At 38.6% G+C, this 24,722-nt stretch overlaps 1 protein-coding gene across 1 annotated transcript in view; it reads left to right on the forward strand.

Moving 5' to 3' along the window:
• Positions 1-2,092: 2,092 nt before the first annotated feature.
• DLG1 (discs, large homolog 1 (Drosophila)) overlaps positions 2,093-24,722 on the forward strand; it is a gene marked incomplete at its 3' end in the record, with an annotated part of 47,172 nt that continues 24,542 nt past the window's right edge. The window contains exon 1 of the mRNA XM_008949381.1: positions 2,093-2,317. Within this exon, the coding sequence (XP_008947629.1) occupies positions 2,093-2,317 (225 nt within the window). The remainder of the gene's footprint in view (positions 2,318-24,722) is intronic.

Here is a 24,722-nt window from a genome sequence, read left to right on the forward strand (position 1 = left end):
CAAGGTCATATGAAGAACAATGTTAAAAATATTTTCACTTTGGTTCCTTACAAAAAGACTCAGAATTCAAAGCATGTAATTCATGGTTTGTTCCAAACACCTCCAGTCATAGCCAGGGATTAAGAAATTTCTGCAGTAATAAATTCACAGAGGTTTTTCAGACTAGATATTTGCTTTCAGTCTAGGGCTCAGGTAGGGCTGCAGTCTTCCCATGAAAGAATTCACGTTATTAAAAGCTTGTCCATTTAAAAGGATCATTGCAGCTGCTGTGTCTCAGACATTTCTTTAAGTCCATTATCTATTTTTTGAACACAGCTTTGAGGACGCTGCATAAGTCAGACGGAGTTTCATACGATTTACACTGATAAGCTGTTGTATTTTATGAATATTGTTAAAGTCTATCTGAAAGATGTACTCAGAATGTTTGTATGTGATATGCTATTGAGCTGTACTGGTAACTAGATGCAAATGGTACATTGATCTTATTACCACAGTTTTAAATTAATGTACTTATTATTTCTGCTTGTAATGTATGCTGTCAGGAAGAATTTGTTGTAGAGAACAGGATAGCTGGCAGTAAGAATTTGTTAAGCAGAAGAGTATATTGTGTCAGTAAAAATATATGGGGGAATTCAGTAATCCCCATTAAAATGCTTATCATGAATCACTGGATTTGTAGAATTGTGATGGTGTGGCAGTGTTGTAAGGGCCTTTTCTGCCTTTGCTCATCATATGGAGTTTTATTCTTTTTGAAAATGTTTACCCTGGTGTTATGATTATGACTGTTAGAGCATTTTGTATAGAAGAATACCACAACCAGTTTTGATAACTATGGTGGATTTCTGGAGGCAAGCTTGTACTGAAAGCCTTGACACTTAACTGATTTCCTAAGTAAGCTTTTATGTGAGCTGGAGGATTTTTTTTAAAAATAGTTGGGTATAAAAATGTGATGATGAGTTCTGTAAGGTAACTTGAATTCCACATAATATTTTATACAATAAATCTGTGAGTTCTGTTTTTGCTGTGAAGAGAGCAGAGAAAATTCACATCTATAACACTAATACTCTTGTGACTTGAACTGGAAATCAAAGTAATGTCAGTGAAAATTTATTAGTGTAGAATTTTTGTTTTTTTCCAATTCTTTTACTTCTGAAAAGTGATGTTGGATCACATATATCTTTATTGTTGTGCTGAGAGTAGCCACAGAATTGTGGAAATTGATGTTATGATCATAACACATTAGTCATAGAATAAGAACAAGAGATTCTTGGCTCTTAGAGTTTAATCTTAATATCTCTAATCTCTTTGCCTCTTTGCTGATTAAAAAAAAAAAGGCAGCAAAACAACCCCCCTAGACATCCATTGATATGCAACACAAAATACCTGTTTTGTGGTGCTGTGTTTTCTTCCCTCAGTGGTAGTTTTATGCACTAAGGAAGGAGGAAAAAGGAGGAGGAAGCAGTGAGCAGTTCTTTCTTGAATAATTTTTCTGAACGTGGTGCTAAGGACTTGCTCTGTGGAACGTTTTCAGGAAGGCAGAATCAGTGAGGAAATGCAGCTACTCTGCATGCTCCTGATTTTCTTCAGTTCAGGTTTATAATTTATGCAAGCAAGGAAGTGAAAAGATGCTATTGGATCTTACTGCAGGCAGTGATTGAAACTTGGTTATTTTTGATCTGTGCTTTCTCCACCCCGTAGCTTTTATCATCCACCGCCATCCTCATAGCTGTGGATTGTAACATTGTACTGTATCTGCTACCCGGTTTCTCTTAAATATCTGTTGTCAGCTAAGAAGAGAAAACAAGCTTTCGATCCTGTGGGTTCTGCGAAGGAAAAATAAGAAAAACATTTGCTTGCTTATTTAAAAAAATTGCTCAAGATCGTGCTTACCACTGTAATTACAGGTAGAGAAGAGATGTAGGGGTGGAAGGAAAATAGCATCGGCTATCAAGAATTTTGTTTTCCTGGTTTGTAAGCGATGCTGCTGTAATTCTATCTGCATTTTTTTTTTTTTTTTCCCCCCTGCTCATTCACCACTCAGCAGCTGGTAGGGAAGTAAGACTGCCTGGCAACCACCTGCAGAGCTGCAGAGATGAATTACATTTTCGGAAATAACACACTCCTCTATTCTCGCGCCAGTCGAGGCAACACTAGCTCAGGCCACAGCTCTGTAGGCCCGAAGCACAAGCAGTGGGCAAAGAAAGGCTCAACAGATGAGTTACGGAGCGAGCCTTCCCGTTGGCAGCAGATAGTTGCATTTTTCACTCGGAGACACGGTTTCATTGACTGCATTTCTGTTGCTGCCAGCTCCACCCAGGTAATACGCCACTTGTTGAAATTGTGTCTGCATGTTTTTCTGGTTACTTGCTAGTGAGAAATAGCAATGATTTATAGATGCATGCTTTCATATAATCTCTGATTTATGAGTGGTCTTTTCAGTCTGCTTTCATTTTCATATTTTACAGAGCTCTGGATAGTTCTTAGCATTAAACCACAAAAATGGAAACACTAAATGAGATCTGATCTTTATTTCAGTTATTTTGCAAGTGATGAACCTCGAACAAGTTTAAATGAGAGATTTTAGTGAAATACTAAAAAATGTAGTTTACATTCTACTGCCTAGCTCTGGAGGGGAATAACGTAGTTAAGAAATACCAGCTCCATAGCTGTAGTGAGATGAAGTCTAATAAAGATAACATATTTCATAGTTAAGGAGTTGTTTTTAATGGATTAAAGAATTTGAAATCTTAATTATATGTAGCACAACAAATTGCAGTCTGTATCAGTTTTCTGGGGTGTTTTTGGCTGCTAATAATCTGCAAGTAAGATTAAGGAATGTCTTCCTTGCATACCGACTATACGTTTTATAGTGCAGGCTGTAAGAAAAACATGACATTTTGCAACTTCACTGTCAATCTGCTGTAAGTGGTATTTTTATTAATCCTCATTGAAAGTCAGGTGAGAGAAGGCAAGCCAAATTTTGTGTGTGGATTTGGGGTGAGTTCTTATGGTTTTTATTGAAAGAAGTTTAAACTTACTTGCATGAGCAAATGAATATCTTTTTGGATAATGTGAGAAAGAAAGATCATGCTGAGATGTCAGCATTACTTAATGTGAGATGAGATTTGTTTTGCTTACTGTCAAGCTAAATTCAGCTTTAGTCAAGATGTCATTTAATCTCAATGAGTAAAAAAAAATTAAAAAGAAGAATTATTTGCCCTCAGGCACCAATATTATTAAAGATAATTTGTATCTGTTGGTAATTTTTTCGAAGGTGATAGACTGGCACTTGCTCTGAGGTCTGCTTATTACTTCCTGTTTTTTGCTTGTGAATTTAGAGTGAATAATATATAGAAGGGGGATTTTCACTTTCTGGTTGCAAAGGTACATGAGTGTTGAAGAGGGATCCGGTAGTTTCTGTAATGGGGTCATTATACAACCATAAGTGATGCATTAGGTCGACATAAAAGCTTTTGAGTAGTGGTTTGGTTTTTTTGAAGCAAAAATATACACTCTTAACCTTTTGAATACTTTGTTGCTCTTATTTTTTAAATGCTTGAACAGCAGTTGGACTGGCTAGTCAGGACTAGAAATTTGCTAATAAAATACTGAATAATCTCTGCTTTGAGGGTGGGTTGGACCAGCTGAAGGTCCTGGGATCCCTTCAAAGCAAAGCTGTGATTCTGTGAATATCCCAATGTTAGTTCTCTTTTTCTGCTATGAAAAAGATAGCCTATTTCTGTGAAAGCATGCCAGGTGTAGTAGTTGTTTTTTGTTTTTTTATTTTAAGTCTTGGTAGTTCTGTTAAAAAGAACTGCATGTTCATGGCCAGAATGAGGAGGGGAAAAACCCCCTAAAATATTTTGAAATTATTGTAAAAAAACCTTAATGAGCGTATTCAGAAGTAATGCACTGAAAATTAAGAGCTTGTTGAATCATCTTTCTCTGGAAGGGTGCTGTACTGTCCTTGTACCTTATCCACACACTGCAGTTATTCTAGCCTCAGGGATGGGAAAAGACAGCTGGAGATGGCTCTTCATGGTATGATTTTGTTTTTCAGCTGTCTTCAGTTTTTGTTCTGTGATGTAGTATTCTGAAAATTCTTGATAACTTTTCTTTATTTAAGATACATTCCCATCACGTAAATACAATAACACTTGAGGAGTCCAGATAAATAATTATATGTGGTATACCTCTCCTCTAACTATGTCTGTTGAAATTCTGCTTCTGATGATGAGCTTTAAATAGTTCTATTGTTGCAACATCATGGTTTTTAACACATACAAAATCAAACCAATGGTTTTTACAGTACTGGTCTTCTGCTTCCCCTGTGAATCTGCTATACAGCATCCATTTTCAGCTGTCTCTGCGTTTGCTTGGCTTCCTGATGGGATGACATGGAATGGTGATACTTGCTTAGTTCCCTCCGTTACCAGTGAAATGACTGCTGGAGATTGGGCTGCATGACCCTGTCCTCCTGTGGGACTTGTGACAGGTCGTCTTCCCCTGACAAAGTGGTAAAAGAACTTGCTGAAGGGACTTAGGATTTTGAGTTATTACTTGAGTAGAGGGTTTTCTTTCTTGCTCCTTAGGATACAAGTTGGTGATGGATATGGTAGCACTGTTTTTGGCTTTAGTTATTGCTAGGTTTATGCCCCAAAAAATGCATGAGTACATGAATGCATTGTAGCATGGAGGACTCATGGGGATTGAAAGGCTACTGTAAAAAAACCATGGCCCTGAAGACTACCAATACATTTTTAAGTACTAAAGGTGCTTTACTTACTAGTATTGCCCTTTTTTAGTGTTGTTAGAAGACTCAGGTTACCTGTCTCATAGGAAGAAGGCAGCAGTAGAATCAAGATGGTGTGAACAAAGTCAGTGAGGTGGTCATTCTGACTCCCTGCTTGTGTCCTGCCCTAGCCAAGGTCTCCAGGGTGCTTTGCACAGAACTTGAGGTGGTTATAGGAATTTGTAAACTTTTCGTTGCTGTAGGAACGAGGAGTTCAGTGATCAGACATAGAAGCCTGTCTGCAGAGCAGCAGGACTTCCCCCTGGGCTAATACCTGTGCCATTTGCAGTGGTGACCTGCTGCAGAGGTTGCACTGCCTTCCTGCCCTACTGACCACACCAGCCTCCACTCTGACTCTGAGGAAGCTGATTTAACATGCTTAGGCCTTTGAGGCCTTTATTGTTTCTTCCTTCTGCAGTCACTGAGATGAGGAGTTAGTTACTCAATTGGAAGAATTAGGGAATTTGCTTAGAAGCTGGTCTTTCAATTTTTGTCAGCAAGTTTATTAATTTCTTTAATAAAAGCCAACTCTGTGGCATAAAATGGAAGATGGGGATAAAAACATACAACAAATTGATGCTGTCACAAGGGTGAATAACTAAGCCATGAGTTTAGTAGATAAATGGTTGTGCAAATGCAAAATACTGGGTGATCTGAAGTGCTGTCCTAACAAGAGATAATTCATCTTGTATCAGCAAAGATAACTGTATCCAGTTCTTCCCTCACCAAAGCCTTTCTGGAGCTCTGAGGAACACCTGTTACTGACAGAGAATACAGCTGTCGTGTCTCAGAATATATTTTAACAGTCAGTAATTGGCCCTTATTTTGCTAGAAGTTGATAAACTATGATTTGTCTGAATCTCACATGGCATTGAACAGGTTCTAACAGCAATGTATTTGGGCTATTCTTAGCATGTGACTTAGGATATTATGCTTCTGGCATTTGATACTGGAAGATTTAGCTCTTTGAATATGCTGTGCTAATTTATGCTTCTGTTTTGTAGGAGACATTTTAGGAGAGGGAGGCAGAAAACCTCTCCTAACTCCACCTAACCTTTACGAAAACTTAAATTTCAGAGCTTTACATATTGCTTCTGTGAGTTGTTTGAGCCAAATAATTTACCTTTGTATCTCTTCCTTTTGAGATCTTGATAAAAGTTTTGCTGTATGTCATTACTCCTAGAATATTGCTTTCAAATTCACTGAAATATTATGAACATAGTTCTAGCATGTATGAAATGTTATAAGTAATCAGACAACAACATTGAGGTGTTGTAAGGTGCATTTAAAAGATAATGATTAAAAAAACCCCAATTCTCTACCCTAATCCCTTTTTTATTGTACTTTTACAGTTCAGGAATGGCAAAAGATGATTTATCATCAATATCAAAAACCATTTACCATACTTCTTATAATTTTGGTATATTTAAGTATTTATATGTTTTTAGACATACAGGTCATAACACTAAGTCATATGCTTAAAATTTGTATTTTTCATATGCTAAAATAAGATAAAATAGTCTTGATGTAGTATATGGAGGTTTAATTAAACAGAAGTTGAAAAGGATGTGTCTCAGTGGGTGGTATGTTTTATGAACAATATTAAATTGGAGTGGATGTGTGACTTTTTCAGCATCCCCTCAAGTTTACATGTGAAACTGGGACTTGATTATGCCAGACATTGCATAATGTGAAGCTTTGTACTTGCAGGATTTATTTCATTCAATAATTTTTGTTTTTTTTAAATTAAAGAGGTGATACCATAAAGACAAAAGGAATTACAGGAGTAACTGTAGGGAATGTTATGAGAGTATGTAGAATAATGGTTGTGATAGATAGATTTTTTTTTTTTTTTTAATCTTTTGCCTGAGTTCAAAATTTGAGCGTATGTTCACCTGGAAATTGTTGCTGCTTATGTGATGAACACATGGGAAAGCAGCTTTAAATAATAATTGCTTTGGATGACTTGAACTATAACAATGCACCTTCTGAAATGGAAACATGAGTTTTACTGGACCAAGTTTCCTTCTTAGTCTCAATTTTTGGCTACGTAATATCACACATTTGTAGCAGTATGAACTTATTTTCCAAATTTTAGTTCTGCCACTTTTGCATTTTGTAAGAGGGCATGATAGCAGGGATAAAAAACATAGGAGTTTATTCTGTAAGAGGAATGCTTTAATATGTGCATAGATATATGCATATATAGAGTAATATGTGCATAAATAGAGTAAGAAATAGGAAATTCTTGACAGTTTAAACTCCAGCAAGGGACTGTCTCTGGAACCTTTGGTTCATTTTGTAAACACTTCCCACCTGTGTACGGTAGAGAAGGAAGCTTCTCAAGACTGTGAAATTTGCTTGACATTTTAAAGAGACATGCAATTTCAATAGCATATTAAAATCAATAAATCTTAGGAAAATATATCATGATTCATGTCATGTCATGTAGGTTGTGTTAGCATCATGCTGGTTCCTGGCCGTAGCCAGTTGTCTCTCCTCCTGTGAAGCCAGCCAGTGTCCCGTGCAGTACTGGGGTGTGCTGCTGCCCCTCCCAGTCCCCGGTGGGACTGTGCTGGTGGCACGGCCACTCTGACTTCAGTCGCCTGCAGCACGGCCGCGGTGGTAAGAACTGAAGTGGTGCTCTGACTACCTGCAGACACTGCTTGCTGCCAGAGGGATTTTAGGTTCTATTTTCTCTGGCCTGTTCTCACACAGCTGTTCTGTCTCACTCAGACTTGGTAAGAGAATTGCTTCATATTTCTGTTCCATTGTATCTCGAGAAAATAACTTTTTCCAAAATGAGTCAGGAATCTGGTAAGCAAGGGAGAAGGCGATGCAGAATGTTTTGCTTTTGCAGTACTACTGCTGTGGCAGGGGCTTTCTGTCTAGATTGTGCCCAAGACTGAACCTTCAGGTAAAGCAGGCACTAGGAGATCCCCTCTTCATCCATTGTCTTCAACTCCAACTAATAACTCAGGTGGACTAACAGGGTCTTACCATATGAAGGCAAGTGCATGGAAGCATGTGGAAGAGGTAGGACTCTTTAGGTCTCTTATATAACTTAGCTAATTTATTTTGTGTTGTCATAGTTGCCCTCTCAGTTGAGTCTTGTATGGATTGACAAAGTTTTTTGAAAGTCAAATACATGCCAGTCTGTCTTTCATCAGCTGTCAGCTTACTAAAGAGCCTTAGTATGGCTCCTGTGGTATAGCATTTCTGTTTTGCTGCCAAAGCTGCTGTATATGTTTCAGTTAATACAATTATTAAAAAAATGACTGTCTGGCAGAACCACTGAGTCTTCTTCCACCTTCTTCCTGTTCTTCTATTTTGGTCCATAACATCAAGAACACTCAATTACAATTAAGGGTATGCAGGATGTTTCTTTTAGTTTGAAGAAACTAATGCAACAGAAATGTCTGAGATGTTTCTAGAAAGCATGACTTTGTCTTTTAGAATGAACTGCATCCCTGTTTGAGAGCTGACATATCATGTGCTGTGCAATTTAAGTGACTTTTAGTTTATATCCAGGTCAATCCTGTTAAGCTTCCTTCCCACAACCTTTCTGGGATTTATAGTAGCTCAGGAACATGAATTGTTGTCTTATTAAACAAGATAAATTGTAATTTTTATGTGCACACTACCTAGACAGTCTCTTTTGAGAAGAATTTGGTTCTCTTTTCTGGAAGCTCTTTTGGCGCCAGTGCTTTCCCTTGTAGTCCAAAACACAGAAGGTATTTGAGTTTGTCTTCGTGGAATAACAGCTACTTACTAAGCCAGCAGTGTGCCCAGGTGGTCAAGAAGGCCAGTGGCACCCTGGCTTGCATCAGAAATAGTGTGGCCAGCAGGAGCAGGGAAGTGCTCGTCCCCCTGTACTTGGCACTGGTGAGGCCACACTTCAGACACCATGTTCAGTTTGTGGCACCTCACTACAAGGAGGGTATTGAGGTTCTGGAGCATGTCCAAAGGGCAGTGAAGCTGATGAAGGGTCTAGAGCACAAATCTTTTGAGGAGCAGCTGAGAGAACTGGTGATGTTTGGCCTGGAGAAACGGAGGCTGAGGGAAGACCTTACTGCTCTCTACAACTACCTGAAAGGAGACTGTAGCCGGGTAGGGAGCAGTCTCTTTTCCCAAGTGACAAGCGACAGGACAAGAGGAAATGGCCTCAAGATGTGACAGGGGATGTTTATATTGGATATTGGGAAGAACTTTTTCACTGAAAGGGTTGTCAAGCCCTGGAACAGGCTGCCCAGGGCAGTGGTTGAGTCCCCATCCCTGGAGGTATTTAAAAGATGTGCAGATGTAGTGCTGAGGGACATGGTTTAGTGGTGACCTGGCAGTGCTGGGTTAACAGTTGAACTTGATGATCTTAAAGATCTTTTCCAACCAAAACAACTTGATGATTAAAATTTTCAGAGAAGTTGTTCCTATCCTCCATAAATTACTTGGTGTTAAGTAAACCTTACTTATACCTGATAGGTAATTTGTGTTTCTCTATTCCTTCCTTATCCTCATCTGTGTTTCATAGCATGGTTTTTATTCTCACATAATAAACAGTGATTCCTGTTTCATATAAACTATTCTCCTGTCTCTTGAGACCAGTTTTCTTTACTGGTCCGTTTTGAATCCCCTGTGGTACTGTGTGTTGTTGCTTACACCTTGACACTGAGCCAGCCTCCCAAGTGTTGCAGTGCGTGGAAGCAAGCGTGCATTTTGGAGCTGCTGGAAAACACCAGATGTGTGCGTCCGTAGTTCCCTCTATAAAAGATGCCTTTGCAAGTCATGAACTCTTTCTGACTTAGCCTCCTGGTCTGGGCCATGCACACACTTTTGTTGTTGCAGGGAGATGACAGTTCTGAGTGAAGAATGAACCTTTCACTACTCTCCCTGGGAGTGAGTTCAAACTGTTTGATGCGCTACTCTTTGCTCATCTTCAAGCACAAGCATATTGTGAAACGTTTCCACTACAGTTCTTTTTTTTAATTAGTTTAGTAGATGCATAAAAGATGCAAATGCCAGGGAAACGTCCACCTCTTTGTGTGATGCATCTCATGTCCAATTCAAATGAAGTACCTCATCCTTGTTCATTAGCGTAACCACATTGTTCACACTTTGCTTATCGTGTAATGGCTCTGTGTAACAGATGGGTCCCAGTGGATGCTTTCCTCCCTTGAAGAAGATACTTCCTTTAATGCTTTTTCTAATATGGCTTCCCAAATTTGATTCAAGTGAAGATTGCATAGTTCTCTCTCTATATATATCTTCATAAACACTTAAAAGATTTCTCCAGCTAGAAAAGAAGAGAAATCCTTCTGATCAGTTGGCAGTGTTCCTGCAACAGATGCTTTGCTATCCAAGCACTGTAATGAAATTCTAGCAGGTGTAAGTCTCAAAGGGCACTGCAGTGCATGTCTCGGGGACAAAAGCAACAACAATAGTACGAAGTACCTCTGTAGACTTTGAGAAGGATGTAACCACCCTACCAGATGTCATTTTCGTGTTAAGGGGCTCTCAGTCCCTCCATTTTATTACTTACAAAATGGATAGAAGCGTTCCTGTTTCACATCAAAGACTGATAACCTTGGGCCATCTGTCAAAGAAGATCAGGAAACGCTAGTGTAGAGGCTAAATTCAGTGCTGAGACCTGGCTTCTTGTTAATACCAGCACTGCACAAGTTTTCCCTGAATCCTGAACATGCTTTCTGAGGATCTGCCTTTTCTGATTTTGCCCAAAGTAGCATTAGCAACAGATGTTTCTGTACCTGTCAAAGTTAATTAGGTCAATATTCTCCCTGAAGGTAGTCCCTCATGACAGAAAATGCACCAACAGAACATTGTCTATTCTTTCATATACTCAGAAAGCTACACTGTCTTTTAAACTATACCTCTGCTTACTTGGGATCATCACTGGGCACTTCAAGCAGTCACCTCTTGCTGCTAGCTTGGGTTTCTTCCAGGAACTGCTTGGACTCCGAGACAACAAGCCCAGTAGTACTTCCTGACTCTCTTCCAGAGCTGCATATGTTCTCTGTACTTCACGTTTTACAAAATGTTGCCTGCTGGAACCTGCTGCTAGAGTAGATGCTGAAGCTATGTTCTAACCTCCACTTGACAATGTGACTGGTTCTGACCTCCTGGTAGGGAGAGGCCACCTGTTTCACACTGATTTGTGTTTAGGAAAACAGGTTCCACGTTTTTCTTTGGGGAGGTGGAGTAGGAGGCAGCAGCATCTGTTTCACTGGACTGTGATCCTCCTTTTTTGCTTTTTTGCTTTAGTGTCTTCTCATGTATCATGACCATATAGTGGGATTATCCCCTAAAAAGCTGACAGGGATCTCAAAACTTGTACAGTTCTATCACTTGCTTTTTGAGAGGCTTAAGTCTCCCATGAATTGTTTTTTTTTGGTGCAGACACAACGTAGAAGGCTGAATATCAAAAAGTATTCTGGAAAACTGCAGTCAGTGTAGAGCAAGGATTCCCTTCAGTGTCTCTTTTATAATTTTAAAAAATCTTTGCCACCAACTGAAGCACTTCTGGACTTGTTTTCCAGTTTGGTATTCCTCAGGGTGTCTCTGTGCTGTTTATTGCTGTTCCATGTGACTTTGGTTGTCAGTATTGGATTTCATCTCACTGCCTGTAACCCACTTTGCTAATATATCAGGCTTGCTCTCCAGCTTGTTTCTGTTGTGCGTTTGCCCTCTGCCATTTTTTGGATGTGTTTAGCTGCACATTAGGATGTAGTTGAGCTGACGTGTTCTCCAGACAGATAATAGACATTTATGACTCCTTTTGTCTCTGTTGTAAGCTGATCTTGGCGTTTGTTTTTTTTCAGCCTTTTGCTGCATTAAACTCTTTCCAATGCATATTCTAGTCTCTTGTAGCAGTCTCTTTTGTGAAATGATACGTCTGAGCAATGATTTAAATGAAAACAGATCAATTTACCAATATTTTTCGTAGAAAAGAAGAAAGGGTCAGGACATAATAGCTTAAATTTTATCAGAGCAGTTTTGAAATAAAAATGCTTTTTTTTTTTCATGTCCTCGTAGTCAGCTTAAGAGTGTTTTTTGTTTTTTTTTACTTACCACTGTTTTATAAACTGTGTGGAAGTTAGCATTATTTGAGACTGGTATATGTACCAGTCTTCTAATGTGACTTCAGAGATTTTATAGGGTGCAGGTGTAGTACAGGATTTTTCTTAGACCATAGAATCTTCAATTTTCTCCCATTGTTTTGTGTGTAATTTACTGGAAACTGCCATACTGTGGGAATGTTTTGGATGAGTCTTCTAGCCTCTTGTCCTTTATTCTCTCTATCAGTGCTGCCTCACAGTGTGTTTATTTGCTTATTAAAAATTGCTTCTATAAGACTGATGCCAGTAGAAGTTAGTTGAGCCATGTGTATTCTATGCCTCCTGGGTTTGGTTTTCATAACAGAGTAAAGATTGCTTGTGCTTCTAGTGTACAGTTCTATGTCAAAGCAAATTTAATTTACTAAAAAAAATTCTGGTTGCTTTTCTTAGATGAGTAACTGTACCTGACTGTGTAATGCAATGTAGCAGGTGAGAGGGGAGTTGGCTTTTCCTTTTGGAGGAGGAGAGAGGGGGAACTCTGGATTCTCCCTGTAGCATATACAGTTGCCAGTCTGAAATCCTGGCCTGAAAAGGGAACCTGATAAATTGAAAGTGTTTAGAAAAGGGATGATAACTGTAGATTGTGTTCAGGAAGACCTGCTTTGAAATTAGAAACTTCAGAACCTCTGTTTAGTTCATGCAAAGGAAAGTCAGGAGATGATTTAGTCATAGACTATAAATATATAGGGATAGATTTTTGGAAACTAGCAAGCTTGTTTATTTAGTAGAAAAAGGCATCTTTATTTCAAGTTGGGGAACTGAAGCTAGACAGATTTAGATATAAAACTTAATTTCAAAGAAGGATATTAATATAATAAACATTCTGAAAGCTTAGTGGGATGTGATGCAATTGCCAAGTCAGTGTAATAAATTAGTATTTCCTATCTATAAAGCACAATGACAAAATTTGTACTTGAAAATGTCAAAATACTTCACAGAAGCTGTAATTCAGCACCTAATACAATGACTTTAAACTGCTATTTGAAAGCTGTAAATGGCTGGAAAGCAGTTTATATTTTTTAAAACCTCTTTTTATTACATCCATTTACTACTGCTTTTAATTTTTATTTTCACTCTCATTTTTGTTACTTTTATAAACAATTAACAGCAAGGGGGAAAATTGTGTACAACTTTATAGAATTTGAGCACATTAAGACTAATTACAGAGCAGCACTTCAGTAGCTAGATGGTAAATCAGGTGGTGTGCAACCTGACTGTGAAATAGTGCTGATCAGAATGGTGATAGTAGAGACCTAAGACTGTATTCCCCGGTACGTGTGGAATACCCAAACTAGAGCATTCTTGGAGCAAAAAACCAGCAGGGGCTGTCCCATCTTCCAGCTCGGAGTAGTTTCTTTGACTCCTTTTACTGTATTAAAACCCACTAAGATTCAGGTAGCAATGCAAGAGAATTTAAATTAGTGTGTTAAGAGGCACAGGTGATCAATAGGAGGTGATATTTATGCAGGATTTCTTAAGGAACTTGTGTTTAACGTGTCTGAACTATCTGTTTAAACTGCCTGGGTATTTCTAGAACAAAATTTTTTTTAAAAAAGGTAAATATGATGCTGTTTTTAATAGCAGCTAAGTCATACTCTCTGGGATTATAGCTGAGCAGGTCTGATATCCTTATTGTACAAACTTAGAGAAATTCTTCATTATTAGAAGGAATTAACAGGTAGATGAATGAACAGGTATTTTGAAGCTCTTTTCTGTAGAGGGAAACTAAGGACTCGCAGATCCTCCAGACTTCTTTGAAACCAGGGAGCATGTAGATAAAAATCTGCTTGGGAACATGTGGTCACCAGAAGGTTGTTACAATTACAGAAGTCTTTGAAAACAATGGTTCTTGCATCAAAGGCTGTTAAAATTAATGGTGCCTTGAGATAAAGGGGAAGCGTGTTTTGTAGATTTTCCAATTAATTAAAACAGGTCCCTTCAAGTGGGACTGGATTCCCAGAGGGTCGTGTTCCTGGGCAGGAAGATCATGTGAGGCAGAGGCACTTAATTGTTTGGTTTCTTTTAAAATTACTTTTATTTTCAGGCTAACTAAAGTAGCTGCAGAGAATAGCATACAAAAGTGAATGGGCACAAAAATAACTGAATATAAGTTGGGTTTCCTGCTCTCCTTGAGAGGTTGAACAGCAGCATCTGTGCTAGCTTGGTATCGGTGCACCATAGCTGTGTTTGTCCAGCATTGATATAAACCCACCTAATCTGATTTGTGTTTCTGTGGTGCAGTTAAGTTGAAATCCAGATAAATTACCTATGGAGAATTCAATTATTTTGTAAGCCTTGTTTTTAAAATGCATTGTTTTTAGTCACCACTGTAAACTTAATTATACATGAATGTTTGTTTTTCCATTGCAAGGTTGCATAAGTCTGTTTTCTTTCCTAAGTTTTACTGAGCAGTGCTAGAATCTTTAGACATTTTTAGCAAACATCATTTTAAGAAAAAAAAAAATCAGTCTGTATTCACTTGTAGAGTGAAAGCTTGCTCAAGTAGTTCTAGACATTAAACCTGTTGAAACTTTTATAGTATTGTAATTTGTTGCAGATAATGAGTGTTTGACACAACATGTAAGATGCCTATTTTGCTGAAATGTTGCCGGGCTCCTATGAGTCATTCTAGAGCCTGGATGTATTGTATCATGGTACTTATTCTGAGGTTGTATTGTAACTGCATGTTGTCATGGAAGCAAGTCTGAGAAAATCCCGGTATTTCCATGGGTTAAGAATGAATAAAATCAGGTGAGGAACCTAGCTAGTGATATATATGGTAAAAAATATAGCCTTAGCTCTGAGCAATGAAAAGGCAAAGCATCTGAATAGTTTTATATTGCTATCAGAGCTGTAGTGAAAGTAATAGTGTGTTTGGGAAGAATTCAACATGTGCTGAAATGCTAGTGCCATTTATGTGTATGAAGTCTTTTGTACATGAAGGAAGGAGTGGCTTTAGTATAAAACTACTTCATATGTAAATCAAATCATCAATTTTCCAAACTTTTCTGACATTTTTCATTCTGAAAAAGCTAATGGATTTTAACTAATGGGTTGTTACAGATGGCTTTTCTTGTGTGGTTTTCTGTTTGCTGTTCATTAATGGGAGGTAAATGACTTTCTGATCATGTTTAGTGTTTTAGGCCAAATGCATTTATTTTTATGAAGACTTTTTTTTGACAGATAGTAATAGATTGCTCACAGAATAATAGAATTGTCAGTAAAATAATAAATGCTTGTTTTAAAATGGAAAGCCTTAGCTTGGATTCACAATCTTTCACAATCTTTCGTCATATCACTTCATTACTCCTTGTTTTAACAGTGTACCCTTAAGTTCTTTGAGGACACTGGGGTGTTATAAGTGAGCCCAAATTTTATTATCCTAAACAAAAACCAGATTGTACTTCAGATAAGATGAGGTACACATGCATAATCTTCATATTCTATGAATAATATTTCTTAAAGATTTACTTGATTTTTTTAAAAATGCCCTACAAAATAAGTAAAAAAAAACCCACAAAACTGTAAACAATGTTTGGAGAAGAGTAGTGGGATAGTTTTTAGAGCGGGCTGATGCATTTTGAGTATTGAGAAAGGTCCGTTCATAGTATCAGAACTAGATAGATATAGGACATCTTTGCTATTTGAATGAATTCTAAAGAATAAAATAAGCATTTTTGCCTCAATAATTGAGGAATGATTCCTCAATTGTTACAAGGGCTTACAAGAAGTGTCATAGCTCTTAAAGCATGTAAATTGTAGCCAGCCTTTATTGTTGTATTTTGATGTAATAGTATTCACATGAGTGAACAGAGTCTATCACATCTCAGTTTCCTACCACAGTGCATCCTTTTTACTGTGAATTTCAAAAGCTAAAATATTGACACTCTAGACCTGCCATTATTTTTCTATAATAAAGTCTTACAACACATTTTTCTTTGCCTGGTCTTTTTCTGATGCTGAAACCCTGCTTGGGCTTCTTTGTGGGCATGTTAGCATTATAATGAAAGCTAGTGTTCTTAAGGCTGATGTTATCTAAATGTAGCTTTCTAGGCCTTGCTTTAAGCTGCAAATTAAATGCATTAAATTAATTCTCAGTAGCACTTAACTTAAATGTTGAGCCTCGCAATTCATTTAGTATTTGAATAAAAGAAGTCACACATTACCTTTATTAAAACCAGTATTAACTCTGTGTATATTTTGCATTTGGATCTGAAGATTCAACCACTTTAGTCCCTGAGAGATTTGGCAAGATGAATTAGTTTGAGCTAAGTAAATCTTGTCTGACTACCAAACATAACAAGTGGACAGTGGTAGTCTACTTTGTATGAAACATTGTCTGTGGTGTTAAGGCATGTCGGTAAGGATCCTGACATAGAGGAGAGGTTGGTTCCTGAAATTGTTCCTTTGAGATTTTTGTTAATATTTGAATGACATTCTTAGCACCTGAAAGTTTTACTCATCAGCCAACCACTGGACACTGTCTCTATCTCCTGCAGGATGTATCTGTCTCCAGCACTGGAGATAGTTTTGTAGTCCTAGGTTCCCCGTTTCTGCTTTGTGGGTGTCCATTTATCTCATACACAAAGCTCTACCTCTGCTACAGAGTAGAACTTCATCCCACAAACTGCTGGACAGTTTGTCTTATCCTAAAGTATAGTTTATGGTTATAGAAATGTTTGTTTTGTTTGGTTTTGGAAATTTTCTGCACTAAAAAATTGCTTACTAGGCCTCAGCAAGTAAGAGTCTTTCTGTCACTGCAGTTGCTGCTTTACTTCTGCTTGGGTAATCATGTTGCAAATTGTTCCTTCCTGGGTTATTTTTGTGGATGAAGATTGTAACAAAGAGTTGACAGTAAATTCTGTATTTGCCTTTAAATTTGTTCAGGTCATTGTCACCATCTGTGATTTTACTGATATTCTGCTGTCGCTGTTTTTCCCCTTCAAAGCTATTTATTCATGCTTTAAGTTTAGAATTTTAAGTTCATTTGAGTTCATTGTAAAATGCTGTGGGGTTTGGGGAGGAAACTAGGTTAGACAATCAATTTGTTGACTGAGTTATAAAAAACAAAAAAACCAACCAAACAACAAAAAAAAAAATCCCCACACCCAACAAAACCACAAACCAAAAAAAAAACCACCCCAATGAACCAAATAACCCAAGCAACCAGATAACCCCTACAGTTTAGACATACCTAGCATGCTAGCTGTGTGTTTTTAAAATAGGGTGCTCACATTTTCAAGAGCCATGCTTTACTCTGAAAAAACGAGATCTAAAGTAAATTTAGAGGCATTTAGATTAATCCTTTACATCTGCAAAGGCTGGGTGGGTAAAACTTTTCAGGATCCAGAAAATTTTTCATAATTTTGTTCCAGTACTCACCTGAACTGATGCTACAGCTCCAAGACAGCTTGCCTGTCCTCAAAATCTCTCAGCAAAACCATTGTGTACTAACCTACCCGTCTTCCTGTAGCCATACCCTGACAGGCTTCAGGCTCAGCCTCTTTCTGTACTTCCTGACCAAACTCCCCTTGGAGAGACATGGATAGCATCTGGGTGGAGACCTGGGTATTTTTATTCCTTCATCCCTGGGAGGCTGCGGGGATCAGTTTTTGTTCCATCATGGCAAGGAAGAAGGAGAGTCCTTGAAGGGGTAGGAGGGTCAGAAACACAAATCTGAGGCCGGTAGTTCTTCATCCTTATATTAGTGCAGAATAATAGGCAGAACTATAACCATACACGGGTTGAGGCCGTCGGAATTAACCTTATAATTTACCCTAGCCAGTCTCTTTTAAAGTTTTGTTTGAGATAATGTTTTTCAACAGTGAATGGATTTATGGAGTATGCTGGCGTGGGTAGGAGAATCTGAACAATCTGAACAGCATCTGTACATGTGATAAAAATTTGTGCCAGCATTTGTAAGGATGAGTGGTTAGAAAGCTGAAAAAGTGTGTATATATTAAATAATTTGGGTTTTAGCCACTGTATATGAAACAGATATGGTGTCTATATCAAAACTAGAGAGTTGTACTAAGATGCTGAGCAAGGTGTCCACATGAGTTTGCATTCATTGGGTGAGAGGTGCATTTTTAAGGGAAGGTTGTGGTCTGTTGAGAGAACCTTTCTCACATGAAAGAAATAACAAGCATGTTGAGAGGGAAGATCTTGAATTATACTTGTATTAATGTATTCTATTTTTGTGGTGGTTCTGCTTCCCATCCTTTGTATTCAGCATGTTTAACCCTCTAGATTAGCTTATCAGCAGTGGACAGTACTCATGCCTGAGTAGAGTGGGCTCCTGTGTCTTTGCAGTTCTCAAAATTCAGATTGCTTTATGTGCTGTTTTAATGTATGAACATTGTTTGGCATTCCAGGTCAGTACTTCAATGCTTGCTGATGTTCGGATAGTTGTACACTTTTTTAGCACTTGTGAAACTTGGTAATTTTTTATTTGATTTCTGTGAAATGTTGGCAGTAGGTATACTTGTGGTATCTTTTATTTCCAAATGAACTTGATGTTGCATGTTGTTTAAAGCCATGAAGAAATACACCCCAGAAAAATATGCATGTCTTAAATGTATTGCTTAACATCTGAAGTCACTGATTTTGGGATACGAAGGGCCTGCGCAGGCCCCAGGGTGCCAGCACTGGCTGAGGGAGGGCTGAGGCTGAGACGGTCCGTTGCTGTTACTGCTGGCTGTGGGCTCGGGTTTGGGTGCTCTGGGCAGCATGGGTGACATGGAGTATGAATGAGGATTGCTGGCAGCGCTGCTTTATTCTTAGCCGCTGCTGGACCCCACCAGAGAGCCTCGAAATCCCTGGAGGTATGTTTAGATGAGGTTTGACTGTTGTGATTTTGAGGAAGACTGATGCGAAGTCCCTAACGTAGTGGGCTCTGCTAGTGAAATGTCCTGTGGTATTCTAGGATGTAGTTCAGAGGAAAGATCCAAAACTACTCTGCCTAGTCTTAAATGATATATCTCTAGAAAGAAAATATGCATTTTATAGTCAGCCGTGTCACTGGGTGTTGAATCAAAATTGTTTCTTGGAAAGATATTTTATTTCAGATTCTCAGAGCTATTAGAATTACTTTTTGAAGTAATGAAAGTTAGTTATTGAACCTTTAAAAAAGACCTTTGTAGTAGACATTACTGGGCAAATATTAGTACTGTTTTCCCTTTCCATGGGTTTTATTGTGGTCCAGCTATTGCATGGGTGTCATAGAATATGGGAAGAAAATGGTTCTTGAAGAAATACTACTTGTAAAAGATTACTGGCACTTTAACAGATTGCTGCAAAGAAGCGTACAGTGCACATTCAATGTAGTAATTTAAAAGAATGAAATATTGATGATTCAGCTTTGAGTTAGCAACAAATTGTTCCAAATTGGTATGTAATACGAAAGCACAATCTGATCCTGACCCCCCTCTGGTTATGAAAAATCACTTAGTGCGTGATATTAGAGCAGAGCAGTTCATCCTAGTAATTAATACAGCCTGCAGACAACACTTGCGGATTCAGGCTTTCTGCAGTCAAAAGATGAGCTGCCAAACTTCTGCAGCTTTAATTCCATAACTGCTTTTTCTTGCTGTGAATTATGCATGTCCCACTGATTCACCAGAAATGTTGTGGGTTTTTTTTCTGCTTTTCCCTGCCAGTGCAACTGGGAGGCAAGCTCTGCCTTATCTCACACGTGTGAATGTAATGGGGCAGAATGATTCCCAGGTCTCTCAAATATCTTTTCATGTTGTTGCCTTCTCTTCTTTCTTTTTTCCTTGCTTTATTTTTCTGTTGTCTGTTTTCATTCTGTTTACAACATGATTGTTCTAGATGAGCCTTACTGCTCTTTGATTATATATTCCTTTCCTCTTCTTCCCATGTATTTTTGACCAAAATGCTATATTCACTTCCCATACTTGCGTAACACTAAACTTCGGCGTGGTTTAAGCTTGTTTGCTGGAGGTTGCCCTGGCACGCGGTGCGGCCCTGGACAAGTTAGATATTCTGCCTGTTCCTTGGCTGTATTTTGGTGAGTGGAACAACTGAATAGTTGCTCTTGGAACTACAAGTGCTTTCAAGTTTTTGGTTTTTTTTTGAATTACTGATATCTTAATGATACAGTCTCGGGGACCAAAGGCATGAGGACTTCCAGAAAAAAAACCTTATGCTGTTGCCAGTTATCTGCTACATCATCTTCATTCTTTTGCCACTGAAGCTAGCGTGTCTGAAAGCACACTGGAGAGATTCTAATTGCTTGGTCAAGTCTTTTGCCTTATGTTTTCCCCTTTCGTGTTTGGAGGAGAATATAGAAAGGCAGGCACCTGGTTTTCCAAGAATATGGTTTCCCATATCTCCTTCTCTTGACTTCACTTTCTCAATTAGTGTGCTTCAAAGCTGATTTTCTTTTTAGTCAAGAGGCTACTTGGTCTGTGTGCTTTCGAGAAAGTTGGTGCCTCCAGGAATAAGACGTTCCTTTTGCATCTGGAACATCACCTATTTGGGAATTTATTATGTACACAAGAGAAAAGCCTTATAACCAGATCTGCTTCTTTCTTTCTACGTTTCAGTAATTAGACAATGTCATGCTGGGTAGAGTACTGATATGCAAGTAAAATGGGTGGTATGAATGCAGCCTAGGAAAAAAAAAATAAAGGTTCATAGTGTGCAAAAGCAGCTATTTGGCACGCTTTGGCCAAAGAGGGTACTGATACAGGGGCTTTGACACAAGAGATAACCTCCATCCAGGGAATCCCCACAGGCTGGGCAATGTGCCTAAGAGTTGCTCAGTATTAATGCATCTGTGGAAATTTCTCAAAGGAGAAAAAGTTAGTTGTGGTGTGTTGGTTTTGCACCGTTTGCCTATGTGCGCGCTCACAACATGCTTTGTCTTCCCCTCTACCTTTGCACTTTGGTATCAAAATGTAGAGGTTCTTGGTCTGTCCAGAACAGAACCACCTAGGTGCATATGCCCATACGTATTAGTGGGACACAGTCTTCCAGCTCCCTGATATTTCAAAGGCAGAAGACATACCTACCATACACATGTGCAAGTCTGCAAATACTCGTGTGATCAACGCATTTCCAGCTTCCTGGCACTGCCCAGAAACCTTTCAGTCTCTGGATTTATGAATGTTGCATTAATGATACGTTACACAGCTCTTGATTACATCCATTCTGGGTAGGAGATGAGACATGGCAGCTCTTGGTGATTGGAGGAGCATCTGTCAGTTCCTATTTGTCTCTTTAATATCCATGTTATAAGTAATGGGAAATGTTTGTATTTAAATTTGTGTATTTTTAGTTTTTTATTCTCTGTATAAAAATTCTGTTGGCTCATTTTAAGCATTCGTTATTTGTTGTGGGGAAGCGTACAGTGAGAGGGAGAATAACCGTGTTTTAATGCTATGAACTGATGAAATCTCTCCATTTTAGCCTAACACAGTACACCTAATGTAGTCAAGCTTTGTTTCCTATGGCCTGGTGTCCTTCACTCTTCTCATACCCAGTGCCAGATATTCAGATTCCTAGAAATTGCATATTCCTAGAGCAGACCCATGGGGCAAGAAGCAGATGGTGTGTGCTGTGTCTGGCCCAGAGCTCTGCAAATGTTGGTCTTGTGTCCGCTGTCGAAGACTGCATGGTCACTTGAGCTGAGCCTGGTTCTTCCTTCTGTGAGGCAAGGCATATAGGTGTCTCTATTTAGCTGCCAATTTTTGCATAAACACTGGGAAATTAACTTTTGCTCCTTTTTTTAATGATTAATTTAAAATTGCTGGGTGAAGTTAAATATTCAGCAGCATGACTAAAATTAGCTCTTCATTGTGTGCCTGTTTGGAGGGACAAGGGTGGGAGTTGTTTTGGAGCTTTTTTTGGTTTTGAAAATTGGGTTAAAAATGTGATATAATGAATCTTTGGCATTAAAACCTGGATGAATAAAATAAGATCTCAAGTTCATTTAAATATCTTTTTTTTTTTTTTTTAATCTTTTAATTTAAACATTCATAGAGTGGTTTGGGTTGGAAAGGATGTTAAAGATGATCTAGTTCCATCCCACCTGCCACAGGCAGGGACACCTCCCACTAGACCAGGTTGCTCAAAGCCCCATCCATACTGGTCCTGAACACCTGCAGTGAGGGAGCATCCACAGCTTCCCTGGACAACCTATTACAGTGTTTCACCACCATGATAGTGAAGAACTTCTTCCTAATTTCTAATCTAAATCTCCCCTCTTCCAGCTTGAACTCATTACCTCTCGTCCTGTCACTACAAGCTCTTGTAAGAAGTCCCTCCCCAGCTTTCTTGTAGGCTCTGTTCAGATACTGGCAGGCTGCAGTAAGGTTCAGCCCAGAGAAGAGAAGGCTCTGGGGAGACAACTCCAACTCTCTCAGCCTGCCCTCACAGGGGAAGTGTTCCAGATGATCTCTCTGATCATCTTTGTGGCCTTCCTCTGGACCTGCTTCAGCAGGTCCTTGTCTTTCTTGTGCTGGGGGCTCCAAAGCTGGACACAGTACTCCAGGTGGGGTCTCATGTTGGTGGAGCAGAAGGGTAGAATCACCTCCCTTGATCTGCTGGCCATGCTTCTTGTGGTCTCATAGTGCTGCTGTATTCCATGGAGATGAAACTCTTAAAATTATGAACACGAAGTAATTCTTGTTATCATTATGGTCTGAACAAATTCATTTTCTTTGGAATTTTAATTCTGAAATCTTGTACAATGTATCTCCTCATTCACAATTCATAAATTTTTTCATGAGGTTTTTAAAATTAATGAGTTTTAAACCTGCATATAGTGTTCAGGAAAGTAGAGGAATTGGTATATTTTACGCTTTTATAGATACTAACCTTTGTGAAGTTTTGAGGTGGTAAAGCACAACCAAGTTCATGGATAGTAGGTGCTTATGGGAGAAAGGAAATAACTATAACCTTTCATAGCTTCTTTCCAATAAACAGACAGATGACTTTTGCCACCTATTCAATAATTTGTGCATTGCATTGATTATTTATGCCCAGCAAATTGACTGTTGTGTGGTGGTTCAATGGTGCTCTTTAAATAGGCTGAGAGAGTACACAACATGCAGTACTGACTAAAACAGCATACAGTGAGTCTTCCTATCACTAGAATCTACAAAACAATCACATTTTTAACTTTCTCAAGTTAACTCTCTGAAGAAGCACTATTTTCCCTCCATTGTTTTGCAAAAAGGACTGTTTGTGTGGCTAGTTTCATGACCACTCACTGTCACGACTACAAACACTGTGGTGCTACAAGCGATGGTGAAGTGGGGACGCTCAGGCTTACTGGTGTACCAAGGAGCCCAAGGATGGAGTTGCGACAAAACCTTCACATGCAGCCCAAGCAGCCTTCCTGGCATCAGCAGCAGGGGCTGGACATCCGCACCTCCTTCAGCTCATCCACACTGCCCGTGGCTTCCAAACACAGAGGGAAATTTACAAACCTACGTGACAGTGTAAAAAAGAGTCCTACAAAAAGCACCGCCAAAGTAAAAGCTGCCAGTGGCTGGGTGTCTGACGGCTCGTGTTCTAATTGTTCCTTAGGAAAGGTAGGTATTGCCTAGGTATTTATAGGTGGGCATCTTGGGTGCAAACTCTAGAAACTCATGCTTTTTTCTTTCAGTAGTTTTGTCCTTGCTCTTTCTCGAGGCTTTGTTACTTGATTTTCTTTTGCATTTTATCACTAGAAATCAAAGTAGTACTGATTGAACTTGGCCTGGCAAAGAAATACTTCTGCTTGGTGTTTTCCCATCAAGATAGTTGCCCTGTGTACAGTGTGGGTTTTTTTACAGTAATTTCTTGGAAGTGAAGAATGTCTGGTTTGTTTGATTCTTGTTCTCAGTTATCTGTCTTCTTAGTACTTTGTAAAGAGCAGTATTATGGTATGTGCTGTCTGAGTTGATCTGCTTCAGGACGTGATGTTATGGTGCTCTGATCTAATTTCAGGTTAGTTGTTATCTCCTCGTAGAAGGAGTTACTGCGTGTTGCTTAAACGTGAGCAGATGGATGTGATCTTCCTTTGCACATCTCAATTTAGTGCTAGATCAGAGGCACTCATTTTAGTTGATCACTTAAAAGCGTTATCTTAGCTTTTAAAAACATACCACTGAAATTATTATTTTAATATAAATATTAAGTCTATGTTAATATACATATGTAAGTCCATCGTTACATTAAAAAAAATTACATGTTGTAACAGAATAGATTTTTGTTGTAGAGGTTAACATGTTTGTTTAGGATGACAGTCTCAGTGTGTTATTACTCACATCCTGCATTCCTATATATAATAGTTCATCATAATTGTGTGCTGTATTGGATATATATTCAAACCAAGGTTTTGAATTGCCCCACTGCTTTCTTTGTCATGTAGATTAGTTTGTGTCCATTTAAACCAGGATCATGCAATGCTGACATCTTTATTTAAAGTTATTTTGAGGATAAGCTTTTGTTTTTCAGAACACTTCTTGAAAATTCCTGGGAAGCAGTGTATTGAAAGTGGTACTCTGGGCTATTAGATCTTGTTCAGCTGCTCTCACAGATACCTGCACCATATAATAATTTTCAGACTGATTATGTGCCATACTAAAATAAAATTAAGATTATTCTGTTATAAGGAAGTTCCAGATCTTCTTTCTCTTATGATTAAAAGTATTTCATTTCTTGCATTGTCCTTTCTTGTGGTAGCCACAGTGCCTGCAGCAGATCACTGCACTCCGTGAAATGTCCAAGTGGAGGCAGCCTTACCTTCATTTAGATTTGCACGTCTTTTGAAAGTGGTTTCCATTGTT

Source organism: Merops nubicus, unplaced genomic scaffold, assembly GCF_000691845.1.
Source record: "Merops nubicus isolate BGI_N331 unplaced genomic scaffold, ASM69184v1 scaffold5691, whole genome shotgun sequence".
In the NCBI taxonomy this organism is placed as follows: domain Eukaryota; kingdom Metazoa; phylum Chordata; class Aves; order Coraciiformes; family Meropidae; genus Merops; species Merops nubicus.